The sequence below is a fragment of the Lutra lutra genome, chromosome 6 (assembly GCF_902655055.1).
Source record: "Lutra lutra chromosome 6, mLutLut1.2, whole genome shotgun sequence".
Classification (NCBI taxonomy): Eukaryota; Metazoa; Chordata; class Mammalia; order Carnivora; family Mustelidae; genus Lutra; species Lutra lutra.
This window is the reverse complement of record NC_062283.1, coordinates 51,296,067-51,321,816: the sequence shown is the minus strand read 5'-3', so window position 1 is coordinate 51,321,816 and position 25,750 is coordinate 51,296,067. Positions and strand designations below refer to the sequence as shown.

General features: G+C 36.6%; 1 protein-coding gene across 4 annotated transcripts in view; it reads left to right on the top strand.

Moving 5' to 3' along the window:
• FAM83B (family with sequence similarity 83 member B) overlaps nt 1-25,155 on the top strand; it is an 80,628-nt gene extending 55,473 nt beyond the window's left edge. For all 4 annotated transcript variants that reach the window (XM_047735006.1, XM_047735009.1, XM_047735007.1 and 1 more), the window contains exons 3-5: nt 10,028-10,192; nt 10,961-11,085; nt 18,604-25,155. In XM_047735006.1, the coding sequence (XP_047590962.1) occupies nt 10,028-10,192; nt 10,961-11,085; nt 18,604-20,905 (2,592 nt within the window). In that variant the 3' untranslated portion in view covers nt 20,906-25,155. The remainder of the gene's footprint in view (nt 1-10,027; nt 10,193-10,960; nt 11,086-18,603) is intronic.
• Nucleotides 25,156-25,750: the final 595 nt, after the last annotated feature.

The window sequence follows — 25,750 nt, the reverse complement described above, 5'->3', positions numbered from 1 at the left end:
CAAGCCCATGGATGATTATGTTTCAGAATAAAAAGATCTCCCAGGAGGCTCAGGAAGAACAAAAAAAAGTTTAGTCAGCTTATCAAGACCTAAATCTTGGACCTTAGACTTCAAAGCCTCATCCATTTCTTTAAAATAAACTTATTTTGACTAAGTTTTGAACACTGATGTATGACATCAGAATGCCATTTTAACAATGCCCATTGTAAGGGTTCACAGTCCTGACAGACCTCAGTTACCTAGCTGTCTCGTTCTCTCCCTGTTGGCAATACGCATAGTAAGCCCCAGTATACTTAAAAGCCACAAAATTAGAATAAGAGGAACTTGTTACATGAGGTTTAAAATGTGTCTGGCTCAGATGCTGTTACTAAACCAAGTCTACTTGGCCAATATTACGGAAGGGTCAAATTCATGCCTTTGGTCACCCATCTGTCCCTCTGGACACTACTTAGATGAAAGTGGGCAGTATTTGTCTCTGTGACTCTATTTCCACAGTTAACCTACTGCCCTATTCTTCTGCTGAAGCCTCTACCTTTATTTATGCTGCTGTCACTCATGTGGACTCAGTTGGCTGTCCTCATATTATGCAGACCTCTCTTTCTCTGCTAAGGGACTCTCTGTACCAGTGCTTTGATTCACTCTTCAATGGCATTTAATTCTTAGAAGGTAGTCTCCTTCCCTTATTTCACAAGATCTAAGGAGACACTTCACTCAGCTAGGCTCCAGGTACTGATGGCGTACAGTTTTTAGTTAGAATAAATGTTTCCCTTACAGTAGTTTGGTTATAATTTTATTATGACAAGTATCACATTGATTTATAGTTCTACAAGTGAATCTCTCAGAAAACTATGTGCTTCTTGAGACCAGGCGCCAGGTAGCCACTGGCCAACAACAAAAATTAAACACCTGATCTATTTCAGGTATACTTGTCCATGGAGGCTGGGTAACAATGTAAATATATTCAAGTTTTGTGGAGTTAATTACAGAAAGGTTTAACTAACCCAATAATTATAGCACACTTACTCAGAACAACTAAATAAGTTTTAGTCTAAACAGGTTTTACTTAAAATTATAGTTTTTATAAGATTATAAAATGATTTTTAAAGAATTTTCCACTCCTAATTATTTCTTTCCCAGTGGCTTCTTCTTAAATTTAAAATATTTTTAAAAAATTGTTTCTCATTTTAATGCCATGCTAATACTCATGGTTGGTAAAAAGTAAAAAGGAAAAAAAAATATAATGACATACCCTTTGCCATAGTTTTACCATTTTGGTCAGAATTTTGAGTAGTTTTGTTTTGTTTAAATTAATGATTTAAAATGATAAATACTCTAATAAAGTCATTTTCCCCATAATGCTTTCTTTTAAATATCATCAGTGAAAATAACCAATTACACATACAATTTTAGTGCAAAATTGAAAGGTTAATAGCAAGCTTTTAAGAAACTAAGTAGAGAAATGTTTATTACTATTAATGAATGGCTGTTGGTCTCAAGTGAATCTTCTGTTCTAGTCAAGTGCCTTATGTTTCATCCCAAACCATCTCCCACACCCTGGGTAAAAATTACAGCCAAATCAAATTTCTCTCTATTTTTATTCTGAATTTTGATCCCGAGTCTCTAATACATTGACACAGAATTAAACATGACAGCATTTTAACACTTCTTAAATATTGGTGTCAGTCTTTCAACTTTTCTATATGTTTGACAATTTTGATAATCAAAGTTAAGATTGAAGTTTTTTTAAAAAGTCACATATAAATATTGCATTTTAATTAATTCCTAAGGAGGTAATACTACTATATTTCTATACTGCCATATATACCTTAGAGTATTAGGGTACTATATAGCATGTACTGTGTCTTTTAGAAATTACGAATGTGTCATAGTTTCCTAGTAATTAGGAATTTTACTATTAAATAACTATATAAATTTAACTTGCGCCTACTATTTTTTTACAAATGTTGCCAGAATTTGACTAAAATGTGACTGATTTTTCTATAGCAGCAGAATAAACCAGCATTTCTAGTGCTAGGACAGAGCAGAGGTCTTTATTTTAAAGAGCATCCTTTTGACCTACTTGCTTTGCACAAAGTCAGTGGGATGGCAGCTGTTGCCGGTTGAACAGAATTGGCTTCGGAGCTGCCTGCTGTCGTTCCCGCTCTCCCTGTCATTTCTGGGCTAGCTCCTGCTTTGGCTGTCAGATGGACGGTTGCTGTGATCACAGAGGCTGGGAAGTCCTGAGCTCATTTTTCCCACCAATGACTGCTCTGACACGTCAGCTTTGGGGGCTCGTGCAAGAAGACCCTTGCCAGGCCACATTTTGGGAAAAGTCACTTTAGGGAAAATACTGAACTATGAAATCAGTAAAAGGAGTAGGGCTCTTCTTTGCAGTTGCTTTCAGGCTTTTAGGCCTGCTCCCAATTCATTCTTCCCTTCCCCTCCCCTATCTGACTTGTACAGAGCTGATAAAAGGCTTTGATTAAATTATAAAGATAAAAACATAATGCATTTTCATAGTTGTCTTAGTCCATTTGGGGAACTGTAACAAAAATATCACAGACTGGGTAGCTCGGTAGCTTAAATAGCAAACATTTATTTCTCACAGTTCTGGAGTCCAAGATCAAGATGCTGGCAGATTCAGTGTCTGGCTGGGGACTCCCTTCCTGCTTTATACACAACCATCTTCTCACTGTCCTGACATGGTGGAAGGTACAGGACAGTTCTCTGGGGTCTTTTTTATAAAGTCACTAGTCCTCTTCATGAGTGCTCTGTCCTCAGGACCTAATTACTTCCCAGAGTCTTCACCCCCAAACACCATCACATTGGGTGTTAGGATTTCTTTCTTTTTTTTTTTTTTTTTAATTTTATTTATTTATTTGACAGAGATCGAGATCACAAGCAGGCAGAGAGGCAGGCAGAGAGAGAGGAGGAAGCAGGCTCCCTGCTGAGCAGAGAGCCCGATGCGATGCGGGGCTCGATCCCAGGACCCTGAGATCATGACCTGAGCCGAAGGCAGCGGCTTAACCCATTGAGCCACCCAGTCTCCCCGGGTGTTAGGATTTCAACAAATGAATTTTGAAAGGACATAAACATGCAGTCCTTAACAGTGATGTATTAAGTACCTTCTATCATATAGTACAATGTAAAAGATGCAGGAAATAATTTATGCAGTTTCTCTTCTGAGTTGTCAGACATACATACGAGTTCGACAAATCTATGTCGCAGCCATAATAGAGCCCAAACATTTCCCCAGAGGTTGGGTAATTGGGAGTAAATCAACAGTTCTTGAAACAGAATTTTAGAACTTGGTAAAATGCAAGATCTTCTCTGAGTGAGACTCAGAGTTGTTTCAGCGGCTTCCCCAAGGTCACTTGTGATAGACCAAGCAAATGATATATTGGTAACAACTATTAGTACAGGTTGTTAAATGTCTGCAAAAATTAAGGTATTCATAATGTAAAGCTGTCATACTAAATAGCATAGTACACACAATATAGTGTATGTTACATTTTACACAAAATGAACATTTTTCCTTAGGCTGCAAAAGGATAAGGACCAAAAAGCACTTATTCTTAACATTGCCTTTTTTTTGAAATCCACTTAGCTCATTGCTTTTGACAGATTTTACAGACTAAAAAATATGTATTCCCTAAAGAATCATTTCCCTTGATTTCTGTTATTCAATTTGAAGTTTTCTAGCTATGTTGAATTTTATTAAAAATATAGTTATTATAGAACTCCATTTGTTTACTTTTTTAAAAATTTGAACTCCTTATTAGCTTTTCTTCTGTTGGAAAAAATAAATCCTCCTGTATCTATGCAGGCAATTACGAAGGAAGTCTGAACCCTTTCAAATGGTGCTTTGTATTTTGAAGCATAAAAGGTATAATATTCAATTTTTCAATTTTGAGGATGATAATGACAGTTCTGTGACTACAGAACATTAACCCAAGGTATACTTACATTTCATGAAGTATCTAGGTCATATAAAAGCATATTGCTAATGGCTTTCTTTCCTAATGGATGACAATGAGAAAAATAAGACAGGGCTCAAAATTAAAAATTCTGAAGATTGTGAAGCATGTTTCTAAGGCAATGCAGGTATTGAATATTAACATTGTAATAAAAATTTTATATCAAATCTATCTTCAATTTTCAGTTCTTTTCATCTTATCACTGGTTTCTACCTCACCTTTTTTTTTTTTTAAATTTTAGTGCATTTATAAATATGAACATTACAGTAAGAATAATGAGGCTTCATAATCTTCAGTCAGCATCACTCAGTGGAATTTAGATATTTTCAGTATGAATATTGCTATCAGACTTATTTTCTCAGGATACTGTTTTGTCCAGATACTTAATTTTTCAGGCTTTATATTGCACTTCCAAATCAAAACTAAACATGTCAGATTTTCAAGATTTTTCATAACCTGTGTAAATCCTGTCTATTCCATATTCATAAGGAATGACCTTTGTGTTTAACTTGAGGTTAATTCAGTAAACATTTTTTATAAAAATATTACTATCTTTATTCTAGTCTTTGCTTCCTTATCTTTGCAATGCTGATCCTCCCGCTTGGATAGCTGAAAGTCATCTTTGCTCATTATTTAAGGCTTATCCCTGAAGCTCTGTTAGTCTGTTCCCTTCTGCTGTAGACCCACCCCTAATAACCATGCACATACAGAGCATTTTTTTCTTTCTCTGAATTATGATTATATTATATTACTTAACAACTGATTATACAATCTCCGGAATGGCCTTAGACTGTGTCATGTTCATGAATTTATGTGAAATTTATTGTCAGTATTCATATTATTTTAATTTAGTGTGACCTGCAGTGTCTGGGTCACTTTGGGAGAATTTGCCTGCTGTAAGCAGGATAAGAGAAAACCAATGACTTTGAGTCAGGTTCTCTGAAACTACTAAAAGATGTGAAGTTTCACTCAAATCTTAAAAATGACCCAGAATATCTTCTAAAAGTTTTCTAAGTCTCATGTTGCTGATGAATGCATTTATTTGTTTACTTTTTCAATTTACAAAAGCAAGAATAAAACAGGAATTAATGAAGAAGCAAAATAAGAATTTAAACCATATATAACATCATAGTAGTTTAATGAATACCATTTCATGTGACTGGTTTCTTTATTGACTTATAAAACCAATTGATGTGCCTTTTGAAAAGCCTTGTGCTAATTAGGTATATAATTTTTCTTTCATTATAGATAGTCATTGTGGTGATTTCTACAGCACAGTGTGATTTAGTTAACTACTTGAGATTATAATACTTTCAGATCAGGTTGGCATACCTCCTTAGTAATTATTATTCCTTTCCAGGAATATAACCCACCATAAAAAAAAAAAAAAGCTGCATTTTATTTTGCCATTCTTGGCACAGCTGAAATTTTCTGTAGACCTTATTTAATTTTCCATCTCATGAGAATGCAGGAAACCAGAAGTCCTGATAAGCTACCTGACTCGGTTGACATCAGATAAGCTTGTCAAAGATGTGTAATCTAGTCTTTTGGATCCTGATCCAGTATATTATCTGTCATGCAAGAGAGACTGTAATTTGTTCTACATTTAGTATGCTAGAATCATCCAATGGCTGACTAACTTCAATTACGTTTTTACAAACAGAGACCTTTATTTATCCTGGTAATGTATTTTGTTTATTTCCAAAGTCTTAATTAATTTATTACATGAGATTCTAGCAAATAAAAGAAATTTTTTTAGATGTGCTAATTTCCTAAACAATACAAATTTGCTAAACAGTACAATGTTTCCTTATTTTATTTTATTTTTTTTAAGATTTTATTTATTTATTTGACAGAGATCACAAGTAGGCAGATAGGCAGGCAGAGAAAGAGAGAGGAGAGAAAGCAGGCTCCCCACCAAGCAGAGAGCCTGATGCGGAACTTGATCCCAGGACCCTGAGATCATGACCTGAGCCGAAGGCAGAGGCTTAACCCACTGAGCCCAGGCATCCAATGTTTCCTTATTTTAAAAAACAATTTCCTCTCTAGTTATTCTGTAAAATAGGTTTATAATATGGACATTTTCTTTTCCTTATCTCAATGATCTACCTCATCATACCACTTGTTATTGCAGTGTAAATTCATTAATTAATAATTTTGCTGTGACTTGAAGGTTTTTTCCTCATATTTAGTTTTATAAAGAATATGCACAAGACATGGATGAGGTTGTTACCACTGTCTTTTTCCTTCTTCTGGCACCTCATACCATTCATAAGTAAGAAAAGGGTCATTCAATCACTACTAGGGTGATTGAAATTGTTCTTCCTGGAACAAATCTGATTCAAGCATGTTTCATAGGTAGTTTGAAGAATGTCATCAACTTGTATAATTTGGGTGTTATTATGGTCCAGCATTTTCCTATAATATCCCAATAGAATAAATACAAAGAAGTGTACATATCATCCATGAATTTCTTTCATCTTCTAACATATTCATAATATGCCCCTTACATTTTCCTGGTTATTGTTACCATGTCTATTCCATCCCCTCTCATTTCTTGACAGTTTTGTTCCTTGGTCTCCATCGTTCTTCCCAGGGCTCCTCCTATCTCAGCTATCCATTAAGAGATGCTTCTAAAGATTAGTTCCTTGCCTCCCATGATCTCGTTCTAAGTAGACCTCAGCCACTGACTCCTGGTCGTATCCTTGGTAACAGCATAGCCTATAACTGTGGATCCTCTAGAGCCTAATTCAGCTTATCCTCATCTGACTATCACTTCCCTCTGGTACTTGATAGCATCCAGCATTCCTTTATTTGTTTATTTTTTAAACTTTGTGCTGTGGAAGTATCCAAAAGTAGAAAGTAAGTATATAGAACCCTCATGTTTTGCCAGTTTTGTTTCATTGACTATAATATGAACTAAATATAAGGTAACATATCATTTCACCTGTAGCCATATTAATATGTATATTTAAAAGATAAGACTTTTATTATTACTGTCAACATGAAAAAAATTAACAGTAATTTCTTAATATTTAATTGTTTTTTAACCTCAGCAAGACCACAATTCATTGATTCCAGTCTTGTTTCACTGCTTCTCACATCCATGACACCCTCTTTCCTCTCTTTGTCTAGTTTAAATCCCATGACAAGTCACTTTAGCCTCCCACATTACCTCTACTCTCAGTTCTTCTTCCTTATCTCTCTCCATTATACTCTCATGGCCGTAACTACATCCATGGTTTAATCAAACTTTCTGCCTCCTCCGTGCTGGCATCCCTGCAGCTGAAAAAGGTGGAGAATAACTCACAACTGCACTGACTGTTCTTATTTAAAATTTATGATCTAGAGAGTCCTTAATATGTCCTGTAATAATACTGCATTTCTGTAGTTGATTCTGTTTCCTTCCATCCTAGATGATTACTTAATACCCCTGTCATCATTCTCTATCTAACACATCTTCCATAATCTAGGGTCTTCTTAGTTGAAGCCCTTGCTTCCTGGTTCATGGAAAACATTGAAGCATTCACAAGAGAACATGCCCAGCGCCATTACCACACACTGGGCCTTCTGTCTTGATATTATAGGTGATCTTTTACTGGTCTTTATTCTCTGTGCTCTCATAACTTTATTTTTACACTAGATTTGCTCTTTTATTGCCTCCTCAAAGACATTGCTCCAGAAATTCTTTCCTTTCCCACCCACCTCCCACCATCTCCTACATCATTCAGTTTCACTCATTCCATTAGCATGCAGACATGCCATTATTTCCCTCACCCTAAAACAGCAAAAAAGTAAAACCCTGTTTGACCCAGTTTTCCCCACGGCTACCTCTTCATGTCACTGCTTCTTCTTATAGCCAGTTTACTCAAGAAGAGTTGCCTATACCTGCTATTTCCAGTATTTGTCTTCCCCATTGCCCTTTAAATGTCTTACAGTAATGCTTTTGTGCTTATCACTCCACTGAAACTATACTGTCCTTTGCTGGTACCTTCTCTTGTCCCAGGGTACAGTCCTTGGTCTCCTTTTCTTTATCCAGTCTCCCTTGGTGAGTTGGATTTAATTGTCATCTCCGCACAACTGATGCCCAGTTGGCATGTCTGGCCTAGACTTCTCTACTTAGCATTCCATCTGGCCCCTCAAACTTAACTAGTCTTTTTAATCTTCTACCTAAAATTTAACGTAGCTGTATTCTTCCCGATCTTAGTTGATGACAACTTGGTCCTTCACATTGATGAGGCTAAGAATTTTAGAGTCAGTCTCTTTCCCCCTTTTCCTCTCACATCCTATGTTCAATCCATTCAGAAATCCTTGGCTCAAAAGTATCTGACATTTGGCCATTTGTCTTCATCATTGATGGTGACTAGGACCAGCAGCCATCACCCCTCACTTAAATTGCTCCAGTAGTTCTAACTGGCCTGCCTGTTTCCACCCTAGTTCCCACCCTTCGAATCAACACAGTAACCAGAACAAATCCTTTTCAAACATAAATCATATCGTATTGTTGCCTCAACTGAAAAACTTCTCATAGTTTATAATCTTATTCAGGACAGAAGGCTGAAGGCTTTATAATACCTTCAAGGCCTTGTGATTTCATGTCATTTCTGCTGTCTCCTTGCTGCTTCTTGAATATGCCAGGCAAACTCCTGATGTTGGGCCTTTGCACTTCTGGTATCCCCTGCCTGGAACACAATTTGTCAGGATAATCATGTTGATGACTAACTCCATTCCTTTTTATGTCTTTGCTCAAAGGGTGCTTTCTCAAAGAGACCTATCTAGAAAGTCCCAAACCCTACCTTCTCAATTTGGGGGGGCTTATAATCCCCTTATTCTTTTATATTTTTTCCCCAGTAAGCTTCTCATTTCACAGAGGTGCTTGGTGGCTCGGTCGGTTAAGCATCCAGCTAGCCCTGCATCAGGGCTTAGTAAGGAGTCCGTTTATCCCTCTCCCCATGCCCCACTCATGCATGCACACAGGCACTCTTTCTCTGTCCCTCTCTTTCTCTCTAAAATAAATAAATAAGTCTTAAAAAAAAAAAAAACTTATAACTTATTACCGAATTTATCTATTTATTGTATTTATTGCGTATAGTTTCTTCCCTGACCTAATATGTAATCTTCATCAAGAGCGGGGATTTTGTGTTCTTCTCCAACAAATAGGAGGTAGACAGTCGAGTCATTTTGCCCTTCTTTCAGCATTATTTCCCCCACTGCTTCTCAGAGTCAATAATGTTTCTGTTGCCGATAGTTAACATGCACTCTTTCCATTTTAGGGGTCTGTTCTTTAGGAAATTTCTGTGTTTATCTTCTTAATCATACTGCCATTTTGCTTATTCTGCTTATTTTGTCTGCTAAGCTCATTTTAGGCATATATATTTAATTTTCTGGTCTTTTAAGTCCTATGCCCTTTCTCAGCTTTGGCTGCTCCCTACCTATATTTCTATTTCTTTAAGATTTATTTCTCTTGGCATGATACCAGAGTCCTGGGATTGAGCCCCGCATAGGTCTCTCTGCTCAGTGAGGAGCCTGCTTCCCCTCCTTCTCTCTCTGCCTGCCTCTCTCCCTACTTGTGATCTCTGCCTGTCAAATAAATAAATAAAAATCTAAAAAGAAAAATTATTTCTCTTTCCCAGTATCCCAAAACATGTATTACTAACAGCTAGTTTCAGAGAGGTTGCTTTTCCCCAGAAATATTTCCCACAAAAAATTTTAACACTGGTTTCCACCTTCCATCTACCTGTCCCCTCCCATTACCCTATTCTGATTTGGGTTTGTCCTTTGTTCAGCAAACTTACTGAAATGCAGATTCCCTTTGACTTAAAATCAATATAAAATTACTTAGTTCTGCAAATCTGTATGTTGTCACTTGTTTATTTTCAGTATACTTTTGCATCTTCTGCTTTAGGAAACACACACACATTGTGTATACATTTATAAGTATTATGTATTTGAATATTTTCTATTGTATTCAATTATTATTGAAAGCAAGCAATTTCTAAACCTTTACCTATTGAGTATCTAAAATTGTTTTACATTTTTGTCTTTAATAGGTCATTGCTTTAGTGATGGATATATTTACAGATGTGGACATTTTCAAAGAAATAGTGGAGGCATCAACTCGAGGGATATCTATATACATTCTGCTTGATGAGTCCAACTTTAATCATTTCCTAAATATGACTGAAAAACAGGGCTGTCAAGTTCAACGACTAAGGGTAAGAATTCCATGTTTATTTGTTTGTTTTTCCTTCACATATTTTGTGTATCATTTTTATCTTAGTTGAAGGCAAGTTAAGGCAAGTTAAGCTATATCACTCCCAAAATAAATATATATACATATATGTGTAAATATATTTAAGGTGGTATAATGATTTATCACTGAAGGGTACCTTTGTATTTTTTTGGAATGTGACTGAGAACACACATCTTCATGATGGTTTTAGAAGATGCTTTTCTTGATGGGGCACTTAAGCTTCTGAGTTGACTTTGCTCAGACATAATAAATGCTTTAGTTTCTCCATGAATAACCTTGAAACCACTGACTTGAATAATTCTTTCATTCAGCAGATGTTGCTTATTACAATCATTAGGCATAGTGTTTTCAGTTACATTTGACTTCTTAAAAAGGAGCATGGAATTTAATTGTAGTTATTGTGGAATCATGCTACTGAAACCTGAATGGCTCTCTTGTAATAGGACCCTAGGTGATTTATGAAGTCCTTCTGTATAAATGTAGAATAATGCCTCCTATTTATGTTATGTTAAAATACATATTTTAAGTGTTTTTCTTGAGCCTTTTTTTCTTTTTTTTTTGGTGATGTCTTAAAATTTGCTTTTACCATTTTTTTTTTTGTTGTTGCTGATTTAAAAGATTATTTCAAGTATACTTTTTTGGTACTAAGATTTTATATTGACATATATTTCACTTTCAAAATATCTCTTTTCTGGTTATAATTTTACTTTCTGTTTACATGTAATTCTAGAATATTCGAGTGCGGACAGTAAAAGGCCAAGATTATCTTTCCAAAACAGGAGCAAAATTTCATGGAAAATTGGAACAGAAATTTTTGTTAATTGACTGCCAGAAAGTTATGTATGGTTCCTACAGGTAAGACCATTGTGTGTACCTCCAGCATTATCAGTCATTTACAGAATTTATATTAGTTTCAAATTTTAACATACTCTGTTTAGCTATTTCTTAGACATAAAAAAAGAACCTTTGCATGGAAGTTTGGAGGCTTCGGTTTCAGTTCTGGTTGAGCCGCTAAAGAACATTAAGACATTGGGCAAGTCGTATAACTTCCTTGGGCTCCAAGTTCTCCATCCCCAAAATTAGGGGTGGGGTGTTGAGTTATATTTAGGTTCCCTAAAATTCTGTAATTCTAGGAGTGATTTTGCTCCTTATGAAAACAGTCTTAGTATGGGCTTAATAATAATAGTTGTTCATAAAAATAGAAGCCCTGGAACACCTGGGTGGCTCAGTCAGTTAAATGTGTGCCTTTGGCTCAGGTCATGATCCCAGGGTCCTGGGATCGAGCCCCAAATCAGGCTCCCCCAGTGGGGAGCCTGCTTCTTCCTCTCCCTCTGCTGCTCCCCCTGCTTGTGCTTTCTCACTCTCTCTCTGTCAAATAAATAAATAAAATCTTAAAAAAAAAAAATAGAGGCACTTTATCACTTTGAGCAGCCTGATCTCTCTGGATTGTTCTTATTTTAGTATTATTAAGAATCTGGTAGTTATCATCATGTAGTCACTATATATAGTACTACCCAAAAAAGCATTTCAGAGTCAGGCTATTGAAAATGCCATGGTAGACACTGGACAGGGTTTACTTGGGTTACTGTTATCTGACCTCTTTCGAGAGACCACTGATGGAATGCCTACTCTGTTCCACCTTGGCTCTGCCACATATGTCATCCCCAGTCCTTACCACTTTTTGGATACATTTGTTCTCATCTACATTTATAAATGATGAAACTGAAGTTCCAGGAGGCTAAGCGATTTGTCTGAAAACTCCCCAGCCAAAGGTCAGAAGCAGTCCCAGACGGACAGCCCAGTCCAAGTTCTACTGGCTCCAGAGTCCAAGTGCTACCCTAATACTCTCTGATATATTCCGGGCATTGGTCCTGAATGGGCTACACAATAAGCTCAGATCAACAAGCAGATAAAAATACCAGCCAGCACATGGGAACTGCTGGGTCATCAGTCAGCACAGACTCATTCCTAAAGACCGTGGAAACGAGCCAGGAGAGCTGTGGATATAAACAGGACAGTGAAGGAAAACTTTTCCCTCTTCTCTTGGAACTTAGGATGTCCGCAAGAAGGAGACAACATGTTGAAGTGATTGGCCATGAGCAAGTTACTCAACTTGGTTGCACTCAAGTTTATTCCTCTATAAAGTTAATGATAATCCTAGAGCCTACCTTGTGTCCTTGTGAGAATTAAAAGAGTCAGTGCAGCATGGCCCCTAAAGTCAGCTATTATTTTAGGCGTGTTTTAGCTGTTACTATCTGCTAACTTTCCCTTTACGCTCAGGGACCTTTTCTTGAAAGTGCCTTTTGGAGTTCTAAAGGAAAACTTGTTAAGAGCAGAAATTACAGCCAGTGCTTGAAATTAATGAGCCCTTTAAAGACTCATTATGCATGTATGTATTTGGTCAGACCCACTTGGTTTTACAGGGTTTTTATAATTGAAATTTTAATTAAAATTAGGCACTCACTTGACTTCCAGAATGGTATTTATTAGTTAATTTCATCCTAATGAATGCTTTCTGTTTTTATTATTTAAATTGACTTTTAAGATTACCGTGAACAATAATTTCACCTTAACTTTGTTTTGCTAGCGCTAGGCGTTAATAGGAGCTGTATGTTGAGATGACTGTGGCTAAACTACTTTAAAGTGATGTTGGGAAAAACAAACAACAGCAACAGAAACTTGTTATCTTTCTATGAATATCATAAGCCAAGGCAGAATTTAAGTTACTATTTATGGAAGTGAATATATAGAATACCTAGGACCACAGATGATAAAAATTAACCAAAACTCTTACATAACAGCTCTATTTTCCTTATTATTCCATGTTAATTTTAAATATACTTCTTTTAAAAAAATGACTGTCCCAACCCTCATTTCCCACTACCCCTGCATTATCATGGACCTTTCCTGTAACAGTATTGTAACAGGATCTGGTGGAACAGTTATGAACTAGTCTTCATGGAAACTGGCTAAAAATTGATTTATTTTTGGTTAAAACAGCCTTTGTCTCTAATTCCAGTATTGCCATCATCTTCATCATAGCCCAAATCAAAATGCCACCTTCTTTAACTCAAAATTCTTTGCCGTAAAATGTCTCCATATTCTATTTCTTTAAAGGTATTATTTATTTATATGTCAGAGAGAGAGAGAAAGTGCACAAGCAGGGAGAGCAGCAGGCAGAGGGAGAAGCAGGCTCCCTGAGGAGCAGGGAGCCCGATGTGGGACTCGATCCCAGGATCCTGGGGTCATAGCCTGAGCCGAAGGCAGATGCTTAACTGACTGAGCCACACAGGTGTCCCAAAATGTCTTCATATTCTAAACTCCAAGCATTTCCAGAGAGGCCTGATGTCTAGTCATACATTGTGTGACAATTCACTTATCGTGATGACAGTTTTATCAGATTGCAACAGATGCTTTGTCCTATGAGATAAAACAAATATACTTTTGTTGATGAGATAAAACAAATATTTTTTATCAATGTGTACAAATCAGATTGTTAATTGGATGCCCTCTTTGAAATTATATAAAATCTAGAACATATTATTAGTAAAATATTGTCCACAAATTTGACTGGGAGAGAATTTTATAAAGTTTTTTTTTTTTTGTTTTTTTTTTTAAAATCTCATGGTCTCTATAAAAGCCATTTTCAAAAGACATGTTTCACTGAAGTTGTTGGCTTCCAGGTGCCATTTTTTATCAGACTTGAAGACTGTCGCATTTAGAGACCCATGATACAACTGGTGTACTGTCACTACTTTCTCTGTGGATTTCACTCTCGATACCTCCAACCAGAAAGTCAGAGTTTCCCTTTTGTGCTTGCTTTCCCAGATTTTCCCAATGTCATGAGTATGACAGTGTGTCTGGAGGGAGTGGGAGTAGTATTAATTTTATTTTTTATCCAGGAAAATATGTACATTTTAAAAAAACTATTTATTTATTTATTTGACAGATCACAAGTAGGCAGAGAGGCAGGCAGAGAGAGGTGGAAAGCAGGCTGCCTGCCGAGCAGAGAGCCCAATGCGGGGCTCGATCCCAGGACTCTGGGATCGTGACCTGAGCGGAAGGCAGAGGCTTTAACCCACTGAGCCACCCAGGTGCCCCTGCACATTTTTAAAAATAGCAAATATTACCAAGAGATAAGAATACAGGGGCACCTGGGTGTCTCACTCGGTTAAGCTTCTGACTCTTGATCTCAGCTCAGGCCTTGATCTTGGGGTTGTAAATTCAAACACTGCAGTGGAGCTGCATGAGTTCAAGCCCTGCCTTGCATGGAACCTACTAGAAAAGGAGGGAGGGAGGATATGCATGCAATACAGGCCAGTTTTTGTTCTCCATCTGTATCCACTCCTGGATCCTGATCTCCAGATGCAGTATTTACTTCTTTCAGCTGGTTCTTCTGATGGTTATTACATTCTCTTACATAACATGATTATACTGTGAATGCTAAGTTTATCACTTTTAGATATTATCTCTTCATTCTATAGTATAGTAATTGAAGGGTTACATTTGCTATTCACCCAAATCCACTTGCCCTCCTGGTTGCCATTCACCCAGTACAGTTTTATCACAATTGTTTCTTAAGTAAGAAGTCTCCATTTACATTTCTTAAATTGTGTCAGAATTGGTCATTGATGAGCCTTGGAGTCATTTGTGATATGCTTCCTTTCTTATAATAAAGTTAATAATGACCATTTGGTTTTTGGTTTTATTTGCTGTCTTTTTTTTTTCTGTTTATTACTTTTTTTTTTCCAGTTGATTCTACAGAATTTTTAGCACATGAACAACTTTTCCAAATGCTAAATTACTACCAACAATCTGTCATGTCCCATCTGGCTTAACAGGTCTTTAACCTGGAGTGCTGCTGGGGTCCTGTGATATCCCATATTCCCGGGTAGTTTAAGCCACAATTTCTTAAACCCCATGTTAATCCCATTTTTACATCTTTTTATGTTTCCAAATAATTGTTTTTCTCTCATGTTTGCCTAAGAACAATTTCCATCAGGATGGAACTTTTTTTTTTTTTTTAAGATTTTATTTATTTATTTGACAGATAGAGATCACAAGTAGGCAGAGAGGCAGGCAAGGATGGAACTTTTTTAAAGTCAAATTCGGGGCACCTGGGTGGCTCAGTGGGTTAAAACCTCTGCCTTCCACTCAGGTCATGATCCCAGAGTTCTGGGATCAAGCCCTGCTTCCGGCTGTCTGCTCAGCAGGGAGCCTGCTTCCTCCTCTCTCTCTGCCTGCCTCTCTGCCTACTTGTGATCTCTGTCTGTCAAATAAATAAATAAAATCTTTAGAAAAATTAAGTCCAGAAATTCGTAATTTTAAGTGATTGATGGATTAACTGGGGATGGTACTCTAAGCCAAATCATTTTTCCTCCAAATTTGAAAGACGCTGCCTGGTAATCAAAGTTACTGTTGAGAAGTCTCAAACAATTGTTATTCCCATCCTTCTTATGTAACTTTTTTTTTTTTTTTTCTGGAAACGTCTAAGGTTTCTCTTCTATCCCCTGCTGTTCTCAAATTTATTATGTTTCTAGGGCTAGGCTTTTTTTAATTTATTGTTCTAGGCAATCCAAAATAGTCCTATCCTCCAATTCTGGGACATTTTCTTACTTATTCTTTGATCATTTTTTCTCCTCGGTTGTCTCTATTCTCTCTCTCTTTCTCTCTCTGGAATTCTTATTCATTAGATTTCTGCTCCCATTGTATTTTTCCCCCTCTGATTTTCTGTCTTGGGGTGGGTACTGCCTGAGGAATTTTCTCGATTGTTTATTCTAACACATCTATTACAACTTTCTTTTAAAATTTTGCTATCAGATATTTTTAATATCTCCTGCTTGGACCATTTTCAAAGCATCCTCTTTGTGTTTTATAGATGCCTCATTTTCTCTGTTTCTTTGAGGATATTAATTGTAGTTTTTTGTAGCTCTGTTTTTATATATACTCTTATCCATGCAATTTCTGTTTCCTCCAGGTGCCTGTTTCCTGCTTGTTTTGGTCTCTGTTTTGCATCTAAACTTTTAAGCTTTATAAACCATCTTCTAAACATTCTTCAAATGTCTGCTGATCTTTAGCTGTGTATTGATGTTAAAGAATGAGGGACTCTAAGCTTATTGGAAATTGTGTGGGAAATATTTATCAACAGCAGAGTTTACATGAGAGCAATTGGCTGGAATCTTGACAGTTTTATTGTAAGTTGCCTAGATGTCAGTAAACTAGCTCTTTCATTTGAGGCTGTTCAGTGTTTCCAGAGAATAATCTCTACACTGAATATATACAGTGGAATGTCTTTCTTTTAGCTGAAGTGATACCACAATATCATTTTTTGATTTACCAAAGTAGGGAAACTTCTCCAGTTGCAACATATTCACCAGTACCATTATCTTCTCAGTTTCCTGAGCTCAACACCTGGAGGCTATTTTTATTTCATAACCTATACATGTCCTTTATGACGTGCCGGTATTCTGGTTCTCTCTTCTTCTTGTTACTGGCTCAGTATTTTTAGTCTTTATTCCAATTTCCACTCTGGTTTGGGCTCTTATCACCTAATTTCAGTTATTTCAGTCATCACAGTAAATTCAGTCCCTCATCTTTCAAATCTGTATTATAAATACCTACTGGAAAAAAAATTATTCCTCAAACATCATTTTATGATAATTTATCCGAATTTTGGGGGGGGGGGAATCCTATACATGCAAACTTTCTGCTTTGCTTTTAAGATTTTCCCCACTCGTTGATCAGTCTGTTATATAACTTTCTTTACTTCAGGTAAATGTAATTTGTTTTCTGTGTTCAACCAAAACATGGCCATTCTTTCCTTCTTATTCCCCTATGTCTCTCCTCCCACACAAACTGTCCCACACCTTCTGTGTTTGAACTTCTGGGTTGTCTAATCTCTGTCAAAATAGAGCTAAACTTCCACTTGTCTCTGGAGATTTCCTCAGATGTCATAGCTGACTATTCATTCCTCTACTTGCTCCTTCTCACAGATTTTTTTTTTTTAAGATTTTATTTATTTGACAGAGAGAGATCACAAGTAGGTAGAGAGGAAGGCAGAGAGAGAGAGAGAGGAGGAAGCAGACTCCCTGCTGAGCAGAGCCCAATGTGGGACTTGATCCCAGGACTCTGAGATCATGACCTGAGCTGAAGGCAGAGGCTTAACCACTGAGCCACCCAGGTGCCCCTCTCACAGATTTTTTATTTGTATCTTCAGTGGGATTGATAATTCCTGTAGTGATTCACTTTGTATCATTTATCTTAAGTCAGCCTGGTGGTCCACACAGGGTCTATACAAAAAGAGCACCTACTGAGTTATTCTTCTCATACATGCATCCAGTAAGCATACTAGATAAAATTCAGTATATCAGATGGGCAGTGTTGTTTGTGTATTTAAAATATATTCTGTATATTCTTTTAGTATTCATATGCCTTTGTTACTGTATCCCTTCTATAAAAACAAGCTCCTCTGTCTCCTTTTTCCTTTATTAACCCCTATCATGTTATGTAACAGTATCTAATATATAGCATATTATATATGTCTTTTTCTGCTCAGTGACTCTGTATGTTACATTATCTAAATTTTTACAAATCAGATTTAAAATTTATATGACATTTCAACTGTCACCTCTAAACTGCAGAAGTCCCACATAGTACTATAAAGTAGTTACAAACCTTAATTTCCTAGAAATTGTATTTTATATTAAAAGATCTTAATTGTCATTTTGACTGGCATGGCTCTTGAGGCTAAATTTACCAGTTCTCTGTCCACTGCATGCATAAAGTAAGTAGTTAAGTGTCTTTTATGGACTGAGACTGCAGCCCACAAATCCTCTCTCTGTGCACAAGCCCTGGCATTCCAAAGTACGCTTCCTGAGTAAGCCGCAGAGATAAAATGTATGTATTAGCAAAAACCTATCTTGTATTATAACATGCTAGAACTCTAAAGAATTTAGGCTTATGCTAGTAGCATTTTGGAAACTGAGGTCCAAGCTCATGTGCGTGGATAGCTCAGTAAAAGCCAAATCTCTCAACTTTTCCACTGGTACTGGCCTGTTTGCCCTCTGCCAAGATGCTTTATATGAAATATAACATTTCTACACCATAAAATCTTAGTAGGCAGAGATGCAAAATGCACAGCAGGCTTTTCTTTGGACTTCTAGAAAGTAATGTAAGAAGTTAGGGGTGGATTCAAAGCCAGGATTTGACTTGCTTTGTTATTTAAGATACGAATATGGTAGTAGGGGAGATAAGGCAGGTACTGCAATCATTTAATGACTGAAGATTAAACAACACATTTTTTCTTAGTAGAGTTATATATTGTCATTAATCTAACAGAAAAATTTAAATTTCCCAATTTTGATTCTTTTTCAGCTACATGTGGTCATTTGAAAAAGCTCACCTCAGCATGGTTCAGATAATCACAGGACAGCTTGTTGAGTCCTTTGATGAAGAATTTCGAACTCTCTATGCCAGATCCTGTGTCCCCAGTTCATTTGCTCAGGAAGAATCAGCCAGGGTGAAGCATGGCAAAGCACTCTGGGAGAATGGCACCTACCAGCGTTCACTTTCTTCATTAGCTTCTGTTTCCAGCCAAAGAAACCTTTTTGGCAGACAAGACAAGATTCATAAACTAGAATCCGGTTACTTCAAAAACAGAGGGATATATACTCTAAATGAACATGACAAATATAGCATAAGAAATCATGGATACAAGCCTCATTTTATTCCAAACTTTAATGGTCCAAATACAGTTCGTCAGTATCAATCCAGTCAGATAAATGAAAATTGGAAGAGGCATAGTTATGCTGGAGAACAGCCGGAAACAGCACCATACCTACTTCTTAACAGGGCTCTGAATCGAAACATTAATCCGCCAGGTAACTGGAAAAAGCCTTCAGATAGTCTCAGTGTGGCTTCCTCAGCGCGAGGAGGCTATGTGAGCCGCCAAAACACACCTGCCCAGAGTTTTGCGGATCGGCTCGCCCAGAGAAAAACAACAAATCTTGCAGAGAGGAACTCAAACGTACGGAGGTCTTTTAACGGGACAGATAATCATATTCGCTTTTTGCAACAACGAATGCCAACCCTTGAACATACCACAAAGTCCTTCTTGCGTAACTGGAGAATTGAATCCTACTTAAATGATCACTCAGAAGCTGCACCTGATTCAAACGGGTCAGCTCTAGGTGACCGGTTTGAGGGCTATGATAGTTCTGAAAATTTGAAAGCCAGTGCTCATTATACTCATTCTCGGCTTCGTTCCTCTTTTGTGTTTAAACCAACATTACCTGAACAGCAGGAGGTGAACAGTTGCACGACCGGCTCCTCAAATTCAACTGTCATCGGTTCCCAGGGAAGTGACACACCTAAGGAGGTCCCGGATACCCCCACGAGCGGACAGCACGGGATGGACAAACCTGTGCCAGAATCAAGCCCCAAGCTCCCACTGCAGTCAGAGGCACCACAAATGCACACTTTGCAGGTTCCTGAAAACCACTCCCCAGTCTTAAATCAAGCTACAAATGGCCACACGGAGGCCAACAACTATTTATATACATCCTTGTGTGTAAATAAGCAGACAGAAAATCTAAAGAATCAACAAAATGAAAATGTGCTCAAACGGCGCAGTTTCCCATTCTTAGACCACTCAAAAGCCAACTTAGATCATGGACATAGTAAGCATTACGTATATAGCACACTTACCAGGAATCGAGTTAGACAACCAGAAAAACCCAAAGAAGATTTGCTGAAAAGTTCTAAAAGCATGCACAACGTGACCCAGAGCACAGAAGAGGACAGGGAGGTCATTAAGAGACAGCCTCCCAGCGTCCCCACAACCAAATCAATTTCCGTCGCTGCTTTGCTTGATATGAATAAAGATGAACCTAGCAAAGAACTCACTTCAAAGAAGGAAGTTAAGGGCTCTCCAAGTTTTTTGAAAAAGGGATCTCAGAAGTTAAGGTCTTTACTTAGTCTTACCCCAGAGAAGAGAGAAAATCTCTCCAAAAATAAAGCACCTGCCTTCTACAGAATGTGTAGTAGTTCTGACACTTTAGTTTCTGAGGCTGAAGAGAATCAGAAACCAAAAAAATCAGAACCAAAATCTGATTCATCTCCTAGAAGAAAGCGTTCTTCCTCATCAAACTCTCAAAGCAGTGTTCACAAGAGTAAGGAAGATGTAACCATTAGCTCATCTCAGGGGATAAGTTCTTCATCAGATGAAGGTAGCAAACTCATACCTGCTCCAGGTCCAGTTGAAAACAAGTTCTTGGAAAGAGCAGGAGATGCCTCTGCCCCAAGATTTAACACGGAACAGATCCAATATCGAGATTCGAAGGAGATTAATACAGCTCTTGCTCCTGAAAGAAAACCAGCTGCTTCTCCAAGGCCAAAGCCCAATGAGCTTCTAAGATCTCATTCAACCGACAGGCGCATTTACAGTCGTTTTGAGCCATTTTATAAGATTGAAAGCTCTATTCAGCCAGCAAGCAACATACCAAATACTGGTGTGCACCGCCCAGAAATAAAATCCACAACTGTGGGCAAGAGTTATGGCAGGTCCAGCCCAATGCTTAATTACAGTGCTGGTGTGTATCACTCATACCAGCCAAATGAAAATAAGTTCCGAGGATTTATGCAGAAGTTTGGAAACTTTATACACAAAAATAAATGAAATACTGTAATTTCAAATAGTTTTTAAAACACAAATGACTACAGCTATAAACATTTGTCCAAAGAACTTTGTGGGCAGTTTTTGTAATGTGCCAATAGATTTCTGTAGGGAGAGAGTTTGGGGTATGATGTGTATGTTTACCAGTATACTAATATATGGTAAAATTCTTCTGTGTGATAGAGTTAGTTGTGCTTAATTACAGTGTAGATGGAATGTCTCTATACACACGACTTTTAAATGGGAATGGTAAATAGAATGTAATTAAATTGTTTTCTGCAGACTGAAGATCTTAAGTCTCAAATAGAAGCTTTAGTAGAGAGAGATGGTGTATGGATTTGAAGCATTTGGTCCAAAGTCTTCCCTTTTAAGAAAGGATCCTAATACTATCAGGGGCCCTTTATAATATATCTTTATGGGTTTTCTTATCTCCAAATTATGAGAAGGATAGGACAAAGCCTTTTTGGGTTTTAATTACCTTTAAACTCTACAGGACAACTTGCTGTATTTTCTTAATTTCCCTGTGGAGCATATACAACCATACAGTTTAAACTCTGTAGCTCAGCATATCTTTCATTTTGACTGAGGTCTTTGCAAAATATCAACCTCATGTGGTACATGGTAGAAATTTCTTTTCCTCATTTTGTGAAAACCATCCAGGTTGTCCTGCTTTCCACTCTGGACCAGAGGAGCCCACTCTGCTCTCACCAGTCAGATGCTGAACTTTTATGGTCATTCCTTCCCTTCAAACTTAGAGCAAGTAGCAGATATTTGGGAAACCTGAATTATACCTCTCCTCTAAGAGAAAAAACCATTGAGAAATGTAAACTTTTGCATAAATTTTATCTTAGATCAGTATGACAGCACTTAGGTGTTTTGCTTGCAAAAGTCCTTGCTCTTTTTTATGCTTTGCCAAATAATAGTGGGAGCGCAGTGTTTTCACGAAAGTACCGTGATAGACATAAGAAGTGGCATCTGGCCCAATTCTTTCATGACCAGAGAACCTGGTTGAAAGTTTTAAATCTTTCCCTATCTTAACTGGATCATCATCAATCATTTAGATCATATGAAACCGTTTGCCTTTCTTAGAATACTGAAATTAAAGCCCCACATCCATTAAAGAAACTTTAACTTGACTTCACTTCATCCACAAAGGACAGAATTCAAGAAACAATGTATCATTTGAGACATGTGAGATATTTCTGTAACACTTTAAATATATCAACACCTTCTAAGTTGTAATGTGGGGCAGTATATTGTTTTAAAAATTCAAGATTCAGTCAAATAATATCTGTCGTTAAAACAAGGAGCATCGAAGTATCACTCATTAAGATAGCTTTCCACAGTATTTAAAAACCACAATGAGAACATGACAAGAGAAAACATGACAGTAGGGAAAAAGAAAACCTAACATTTAGTGAGCACTTTTTTGGACCAGGTCTTGAGCTAGAACCTATAGTTCCCACAACAATTATTTGGGGGCCACTCTTGTTCTCATTATTTGTGGATGATGACTGAGGTGATAAATGAGACTTTGAGACTCAGAGAAGTAATGCTCCATGTCAGACAACTAATAAGTCACGGTACTAAAAGTGTCTATGACATTCTCTCATATCCTGTTATCTCCCAAATGTGTTCAATATATGCCTCGCCCAAAATGTTGAGAATTAAATGAGAGAATGTTTATATTTTCTGACTCAATGGCAAGCAGCCAAGAAAGCTTTAGTTGAATTCCACCAGACAATGGGACACATAGGGCTCAAAATAATGAAATTGACATTAATTTCTGATTGTAACTTAGCAAGCCAGTTATAATTGTCAGGCCACCATTTTGAGCTTGGGCTGGTTTACCTGTGACAATGAAAAGGAAAAGGGAACTACAAGTTGAACTTGTGTCTGTGCTAGGCAAAGTAGTCCTTTAGGAAGCTAGGCAGGGAATGGAACTCAATGTTAAATGTATAATCTTGTGAAGTATTCACAATAGCGCTATGAGTTAAATACTTCCTTTTTGCAAATGAGAAAACTAATCCTTCGTGAAGTTACATAACTTTCCAAGAGTCACACGGCTCTATATGGGTAGAACTGGGTTTGAACACAGAATTTGGTTTGAATGCAAAAGCCTGTATTTTTAATACTATACCACACCATACATTGCCGACTTCTACTCCATTATGATTGAGGCAACTTTTCTGAATGGTGTCTCTCTCTCTCTCTTTTGCTCTGTGTCTATACATTGCAGGAGTATATCAGAAATACTGCGGTAACATAACCCATTTACAGCATTTTGTAAACACAAATCCAGAATATAAACTCAGTTTAACATTATTCATAAAAGCAGGTTTCATGAATCCCATTATAACCTAGGGAATTCCCAACTACTGCAACATGGGATTTTATTGTTTTGGAAAGCTGTATGTAATCGATTAGGAAATTTGCAGACTTTCTAATAAGGTAATAGCATACAAATAAAACTGAGAGAGAAAAGTTTATTTTTCATAGGCATAGTAGCCACTTGATCTACAAAAGTTTTGCAATTAAAAATAACTGTTGGAAGGTGCATTTGCTTATAATCTGATACAGATTTCAGCTGCAGTGAAACAATCTAATTGTTAGTGGGTTCATTTTTAGAGTTCTGGAAATTGTATAATCTTTCTATGTTAGTATCAAATTATTAAAAAGCATTAGAATTGGAGTTGAGTGAATGAAAAAGATTTTTCATTTTGCTCTTGGAAAAATTCACTTTTGTAATTCTGGGCCATAGTCCTTTACCCACTTACCAAAGACAGAATGCACAATTACCCAAACCATACTGACTTTAATATTACCCATTCGTTGTTAGATGGGACATTTTTCAGGCCTATGGGGAAAATGGGCTAATTGTCATTAGGCAGCTCTGAAATTGGAAGTCCAAAACTGTAGAGCAAGATAACTTTGAAACTGAAATTACATAGACTAGTTTTAATCCTTTTTAATTACAAGCAAAAGCCTGTTGCCTTTTTGTGCAGCAACCACCACCATTTCTGGAAACAGATAGCTTGTAAATAGTTCCTGAATTCCTCCTCTCCCTCGTGACATTGCGAAGTGCAGGAGGCTTTGTTTCATCTCCCTGTGACCTGTAGCTTCTGCTTTTGTACAGATTTATTCTCCCCTGCCATTTGTCTTTATTTTCCTTTTATTTATTTTTCCCTTCAGAAACATCTGTATGTCAGAATCTATGTGTAGTAACTTCCCAAAGTTTCTGTGGCTGAGAAATTCCTCAGGGTGAAGGCTGAGCAAACACATAATACTTCAAATAATTTGCTCAGAGTTTAAGTTCTCAACAGACACTTCCAGACTTCATGTATGTAACCCTGTCAAGCAAAATACATTCTTTTTCTCCCCATCTTAATATTGGTGGGAAGATAATAGTACATAGAGGTACTTTCATAGTAAAGATTGGTAAGGTGGTTTTACTCTCTACATAATACATTAGTTTGTAAGCAGAAACTCAAGAAAACAGGTGTGGATTCATAGCAGTTCTTGGCAGATACCTTCAGAATAGTTTAAGTGCCTGTATCCTGAACATGCTAGTGTTTCTCTATCATGATTGGGATTAGCCATAATTCTAACGTGGCATATTGAGTAATGGGTATATGTTGGCAGTCTACTCTTAGGGAAGCAAATATCTTGTTTATTTAAGATGACATCTAGTGGGATCCAGTAAGCAAGGAAGAAGTTGAACTCTGGCTACATTCAACTTTAACTTTACTCAAGATTATCCAGTTATTCATCTATTATTCCAAAGATATTTGTCACGAAAGACAAATATGACTCAATGTGACTACAGCTGAGGAATATAAAATAGAATCATTGTTTCACATTAACCATGTGTGATATTGTTTTAAAAAAGTTTTTTTAATACTTAGTTTGGTTCTAGAATACTTAAAATGAAAAGGATGAAATTATAAACCAAAGAGTCCATTTTTATATACATAAATGTTATCAAAGAAATATTCTTCCTAAGTAGCTTGTTTTTAGATCTAATAAATGGATATTAAATAATTTTGTACAAACATCAATATATTGTAAGTTGTTTTTATCTTCATATCCAACATTTCTCCACTTAAACACGTGCTTTTACTTAGTGTTATATCATTTATATTTGTGCACATTTTTAAATATTTATGAATTTGAAATTTCTTAAACACTTCATTTTATTTTGGTTTAGCAGTTATATTTCATTCAAAAATTTATCCATATTTGATACCCAGTGACAATACTCTTCCTTTAAACAACTCTCTTTATTTCTAACTCAATTTAGTTATTTATCACTAACTCTTATTTCTATTGCTATTGTAATATATAGTTATTTTAAATAACTTGAGACTTTGAAAAATGAGGCAATTTTGCTTAAAAATTGATAGCTGACTTTTGTATAACTTTGTAGCATTTAGTTTGAATAAAATATTCTTAAGGTGCAATTGTAGTATGTCAATTAGTGACATTAAATAACCTTGAGTCTGAAAGTTATTTAAATTCAAAATGCATTTTTCTTAGGGCAGAAAAAACAACAAAAACAAAAAAATGTCTCATATCACAGATTAAGATGCAGTTGAAATACTGGGTATTGAGAATTAAATAGTGTCATTTTAAAGGCAAATGTGATTTTTAAGTAAGTATAATGTTGGTAAGAACCTTATTTTTTGTTTTTTGTTTTTTGTTTTTCCCATTTACTGTAAATACAGATGCTTAAGAAAACCCTGGTTCAAAGAGCTGTTAAGGAAAATAGGTAAGGTTTTGCTTTTGTGACCATCCTAAAGGAAACCCATAACTAGGCTCTGCTCTTTTTAGGAATCAAAGACCAACCCG